General features: G+C 37.6%; 1 protein-coding gene across 1 annotated transcript; it reads left to right on the top strand.

Moving 5' to 3' along the window:
- Window positions 1–1,026: 1,026 nt before the first annotated feature.
- Window positions 1,027–4,277, top strand: LOC133036016 (uncharacterized mitochondrial protein AtMg00820-like). The gene is made up of 2 exons (XM_061112483.1): window positions 1,027–1,109; window positions 3,917–4,277. The coding sequence occupies exons 1-2, from the start codon at window positions 1,027–1,029 to the stop codon at window positions 4,275–4,277; spliced, it is 444 nt and encodes a 147-aa protein (XP_060968466.1).
- The last annotated feature ends 2,417 nt before the right edge of the window (window positions 4,278–6,694 follow it).

The raw sequence follows: 6,694 nt of genomic DNA on the forward strand, positions 1-6,694 counted from the left end.
CGTGTTGTTATCAATGTGATTTAGGAGCCTTTAATTCGCCGAGCAGTTGTTCCACTCAGGTTGACCGGCACACATGAATTCTGAATTGGGGTAAGATTAGTATAATATCATGCATATGTTATTACATGTTTAGCGTACATGTGTTATTGCCTGTTAGATTACACTGATAGGAATAATAGTATACATAGAGTTGTATTGATTATTGATCAATGTATGTTGGCTAGAATACTGATCGATGCTGTCACATCAATATGGCTAGAGTATGACTAGCATATTGAGTATAGGTTGACATTATGGTCGATAGTATTGTTTTATGAACGTTCTAGACTCAGTACCGTGTGGGACACGGGGATTAGGGTTATGCTCGGGTGTATGGGCGCTAGGTTATAACCCGGGTTAGTTGTATGTTTATGTTATGCTTTTCTTATTGAGTCTGTCGACTCACGGTGCTATATCCATGTGTAGGTAAGGGCAAGGCTAAAGCTGAGGAATCGTGAGGACGAGCAGATGAAGATTGTACATGTCGGGGCGGTTAGGCCTGGAGCGTACAATCCTCGGGACATCAGGGCTTTTGTTGTGTAGTCGCTGGGCGACAAACTTTTGATTATATGTATAGCAAATTTTTGTAAAGTATTTTGTAAACGGGATCCCGAAATATAATATATGTAATACTTTAAGTTTTTAATTAAATAAGTAAATTTTAATTAATCACGATTTTCAATAACCTAGATGATTAGCAACGAGGTGCACAATATGTCTAAAATCACGTTAACACGCCTATGCTAGTTAAGGTTTTACACTAGGAGTCAAGGTAACTCGGTCGGGTCTAGTGGCGGTTAGGGGGCTAAGTTTCCCCTGAATGTTCGTGGTTGAGGTAGTGGCCCTAGAGGTAGGGCACGCAGCCGAGGTGATATTAACCCGCCGCAGGCTGCCTAGGAATGGGAAAACATGTTTCCAACAATGCAAGCAAGAATTAACGAGCAAGAGGAAGAGATCAAACACTTGAGGCAGTAGGGTGCTCCCGCAATGCCTGCTCTAGAAGTGCAGGTAGCTCCTGCCCTTACTGTGCAGGCAGGACTAGTTACTGCAGAGAACCGAATGGAACCACTGTATGAAAGGTTCCGCAAGCAGGCACCTCTAATCTTTCTGGGAGGTCCCAATTTGATGAAAGCTAACAATGGATGACCGTTATCACAAGAATCTTGAATTTCATGGGCGTCACCAGCAATGACAGAGTGGCCTTTGCCACAATCCAGTTTCAAGAAGATGTCCTGGTTACTTATGATCTCTTGCCTTACAGTCCAATCTTCCTCTCTCTTATTGGAGTTACATGGTTACTACCGCTGTTTAATTACTTAATCGTACACCATCTATAACTCTGAAAGATAAGACATCATATTAATCATTGCATCTCAAAAAACCACATTAAACTCACTTAAGAAATGTTGGATGTATGGCTTATGCATCTCATGTCACCTCTGCTCACAAACTTGCTCCTCAAGCAAGAGCTTGCATTTTTATAGGATATCTTGAGAACATGAAAGCATACACCTTACTAGACTTGCAAACCAATTGTATCTTTCATTCAAGAGATGTTGTGTTTTATGAATCTATTTTCCCAATAAACAGAAAAATACAACAACTAGCATCAATAACTTTTTCAATATTATACAACTACTGATCCTACTTCTTATACTACTGCAGACACCAGTAACACTTTAGATGTTTGTCCAAAACAACAGTGTAACGCCCCAATGCTAAGGCACGTTACTGTGCTTTTTCAATTACAGTGCAATCTTTGCTAATCAAAGAATTTTTCTCTTTAAAAATGTGTCAAATTAAAACTTTTATACTAATTATTAAACTTTATAATATAATAAAATATTTACAAATACCAGGATCCCGTTTTTCAAACTTTGTAAAGTTAGCATTCCAAAATATACATTTATTACAGGTCGCACAGCGACTAACAAAATACAATCCCCAGATGTCCCGAGACCGAACACTCCAAGTCGCGCTGCTTGACATGTACAATCTCATCCGAGCTCAGGTTCACTCCTGTTCAGCTTTCGCCTTTCCTTTACCTACACATGGAAGGAGAACTGTGAGTCGACAGACTCAGTAAGAAATGCATATAACATATCATATAATTTCCGATCTGTAATTAGGCGCCCATACACCTATTTATAGGGCTTAACAAATGAGCATGAACGTTCAATACTAGGGTAGATCCACTATACCACATACACTACGTACCTCACTGTACGAGTGTTGGTAGGGTTTATTTCATACCCTGAGTACCACTGAGTGATATACCACACACCTTAGTACTTTCCCAAACTTGTGTTGGTATGACCGTACTGTACTCACAAATAATATTTACTATACCAACGCACTCTGTACCATAACCGTACAAGTGCTGGTAGTGCATTAACAACTTAAGCATGCATATACACACACATATACATATATTCAGATAATCATATCACACATTATATGCAGTTCTTACCTAATTTCCGAATTCAAGTGTGCTGGCCGACCTGAACGGAAATCTCGTGCTAGATGGATGCCCTAATTACATTTTGAAACCGGGTAAGTTACATGATTAAAACCCTAATCCCGGGAAACCCAAAACCAAAACCCTAGGTTCTGTTATACTCTCAATGGGTTATTCTAGCTCTGGAATGGGGAAACACCCAACGGAGGCATCGCAAAGGCGAAAATTGAGAAAATGAAAGGCCCGGGGAACCCTGCCAAAACTGGCTAGCCCGTTTTTGTGGCACTGCAAACCGGCTAGCCGGTTTTCACCAGGTTTCCCAAAACCTTTTATTCATTGCTCAATTCTCCACCAAATGCAATGAAACCTTCCAGAGTACCTAATTAGGGCATAAACAATATATTCCAGCCAGTATTTAACAGAACAAACCAATAAAATTCAAGTTGCCATTAAAGCTCAAAGCTTTGAACTCAAAGCTCAATATTGCATAAAACCAACAACAAACCTCAAAACCAGCTGCTATGAACTTAAATCAACTCAAAGGAACCCTAAAATTCGAACCCTTAACCTATCTTAACCTAACAGCCATCATTAATAAAAATCACCATTTCAACCTAACTCAAAACTTGAAAACTAAAGAAGGGTTTCATTAGAGCTTACCTTAGGTTGATTCCCCCTTGAATGCCTTGATGAAAACACCACAAATCAATAGCAACACCCCCTGGTTTGCTTCAGCCGAAAGAGAGAAAGAGAGAAAGAGCTTGTTCTTGATTTTTTTGACTTTTCTTCTTGATTTTCCTTTAATTAGAAAAAGGATTTAATTAATCCTTTGCTGCCCAAATAATGGCTAGGTGTCATCCTCAAATCAGCCACCTAATATCCCCTTTAAAAAGACTAAAATGCCCTTTAAGTTAATCTTAGGTATTTTCCAAGACTAGGGGTAAAATGGTCAAATCCCATAACCCCGCTCAAACCCGATAATTTATTTTCTCTAAAATATTTCCCACTAAGAAATAAGGTTCTAAACTTACCCATGTGATCAAACTAGCCATCCATCGCATTTTCCGTTGTCGCTGAGCAAAAATTACAAAAATTGCATATTTCACATATAAGCTAAATAATACCCCTAGAGTTTAATAAAATCTCCGGAATCGAGAAATTATAACTCTAATATTTATTTCTAAATATTGGGGTCCACAATTATATAAATTCATAAATAATAATAACATAATAAAAATTAGTGCTAATTGCCTTTACTAATCCAAATTACTAAAGCGGTCATTACAAACAGCCTCCCATAGCTTCGAAATCTGGAAGACCAATACACAAACCTGCACATTTATCAGATTACAACTGTAATTTTGTTCAATCAACCAATAGCACTGCTCAACCTCTTACCAATTTTCTCTCTTACAACAGGTTAACACCCAAGTTCAGAGCTGCTGTTTTAGCAACAGCAAAAATCTCAGAATCCACTTCTTATGCTCCAGCCTGCAGACAGAAAGTATGGACCACAAAAATGGATGTCGAAATAGATGCATTGGAAAAAAACCACACATTGATAATAGTTACTTTACCAGATGGACAGTATGCCATAGACAACAAATGGATATACAAAATCAAGTATAATCCAGATGCCTCAGTCGAAAGATGTAAAGCCAGATTGGTGGCCAAGGGCTACACACAAAAACCATGTATTGACTATTTTGATACCTATGCCCCCATGGCAAAATTTAATACACTCAAACTTCTTTTTGCCCTTTCTGCCATAAACAATTGACACCTACATCAAATTGACATAAACAATGCTTTCCTCCACGGAGAATTGCATGAGGATGTTTACATGAAACTACCTCAAGGTTACACCCCAAAAGGAGTGATACCTAAAAATGATGTTTGCAAATTGAATAAAAGCTTGTATGACTTAAAACAAGCTTCAAGACAGTGGTATGCTAAACTTAGCACCACTCTACTACAACAGGGATTTATTCAATCCAAAAATGACCATACTCTATTTACCAGACAGCAATCACATGTCTTCATTGCTTTACTGATTTATGTTGACGATATCATCATTGCTACTAACAATCTTGCAACATTACCTACTTTTATCTCCACTCTCGATGCTCACTTCAAGCTCAAAGATCTTGGAGACTTACACTTCTTCCTTGGCCTTGAAATTGCTCAATGCAACAAAGGTATATCAGTAACTCAAAGACCATTCACACTTTAGCTCCTTCAAGATACATGACACCTTGGTTCCAAACTCGTCACCACGTCAATGGAACCTAACACAAGTTAAGCAACGAAACTGGTGATTTGCTGCAAAATCAAACTCAGTATCGAAGTTTAATTGGAAAACTAATCTACCTCACCATTACAAGACCCGACATAAGTTTTGCAGTCAACAAACTGAGCCAGTTCCTCCAAGCTCCTTAACAGCCTCACCTTCTTGCTACCTATCGCATTCTACAATACATGAAATCTTCATCAGGACAGGGTCTATTGTTTTTTTTAGAAAGCTTGCTCCTCCCCACCTCAACTACAAGCATCTGCTTATGCTTATTAGGGAACTTTCTCAGATACAAGAAGATCGATTTCAGGCTACTGTGTATTTCTTGGTCAGTCCCTCATCTCATGGTAATCCAAGAAACAGCCCACGGTTTCACGATCCTCAACTGAAGCTGAGTACAGGGCTATGGCGAATGCCACATGTGAACTCACTCGGCTCCAATCCATGATCAAGGATTTCCACATTAACATCAAGACACCTTCTCTCCTATTTTGTGACAACATAGCAGCAATTCATATTGCTGAAAACCTTGTCTACCACGAGAGAACAAAATATGTTATAATCGATTGCCACATAGTTCGAGAAAAAATAAACAATGACAGCATCAAGATGAATCATGTTCCTTCTAAAACAAACTTGGCTGACATCCTTACCAAGCCTCTCTACCCCTCTCTTTTTCACGACATTGTATCCGAGATGGGTGTAAAAATTTTTACACTCCACCTTGAGGGAGCGTGTTAAAACTTGTTTTAGTTAGTCTCATCTTCAACTAGTTAGTTATTTTAGTTATTTCCTTTCCTTGTTTTGTTATTTTTATCTCATTGCCTATCTAAGGCTTCAATGATGTAATCCATTTTCTGTTCAGATCAATAAAGAATTATAACAAGTTTTTCTCTCTCGTCTCTATCCTAATAGTACTAGAGTGAAAGATGTTTTCGTTTGGGTTTTTGAGTTCCCAATACAACGTAGTGGACAGGTTTACAAAAGGCATCACTACTGTTGAGCAAACACCAATTCGATCACACCAGTAGGTGTCTCTTTCATGCACTAGAACAGACTCAGGCTCAACAACTGAACCTATCCAAGGAACTCGAATGCAATTTAGACAAAATTCAGAGAGAATTAAAGCTTTATTGATACTTAGCTTTATTACAATTGTTTACAGAAAACTAGATAGCCAAAAGGCTATATATACACACAAGTAAAAGCAAAGGCACATAACTAACATAACTGTCAAAACAGTTATGTCAGTTGGTGTCCCAGAAATAAGGAAAGGGTAAATTGAGTATTAGTAGGCACACCAAAATTAACAATTCTCCACCTTGACTACTAATACACATCACACAAGGTATTTACAAGTATGAATACAATGAACAAACATAAGAAGCATTACTAAACATCATTGATCATGAGAAATTATAAACAGTGTTGAAATTGACTCATGCAAGGTTCTTAGTAAGCATATCAGCAGCATTATCCTCAGTTTATACCTTTCATAGCTTGATTTTCCCTTCATAGATCACATATCGAATGAAATGAATGTTGGGTTTTGTGCACTAAATAAAACCCATTACAATCTGATTAGTTATCAATTTAGAATTTTGAAGTGATTTATGATTACATGTATGTTACATGTTTATGGTTTAATATATATACTTGATATATGCACAAAATCAGTTAAATCCATAACATATAGTTATTCACAATTACAATATTGTCAATACAGTGGAATGTGATTGTGATTATATGATTCAAAAGATTTGGTCCCTATTCATCAGTGTTTTGGATTTACACTGATGTGATAATCAGCGATGAAGTATACTTACACTTGGAGTAAGTGTTATGTTCTTTTCAGGACATTGGTAAAGTATACTAGTTTCGAATGTATGGAGTATACATTGGAC

Source organism: Cannabis sativa, chromosome 3 (assembly GCF_029168945.1).
Source record: "Cannabis sativa cultivar Pink pepper isolate KNU-18-1 chromosome 3, ASM2916894v1, whole genome shotgun sequence".
NCBI lineage: Eukaryota > Viridiplantae > Streptophyta > Magnoliopsida > Rosales > Cannabaceae > Cannabis > Cannabis sativa.

Coding starts and splice junctions, on each gene's coding strand:
- LOC133036016 (XM_061112483.1), top strand. CDS start 1,027: ATGCCTGCTCTAGAAGTGCAGGTAGCTCCTGCCCTTACTGTGCAGGCA. Junction 1,110..3,916: donor GAGAACCGAATGGAACCACT/GTATGAAAGGTT, acceptor CTCTTACAACAG/GTTAACACCCAAGTTCAGAG.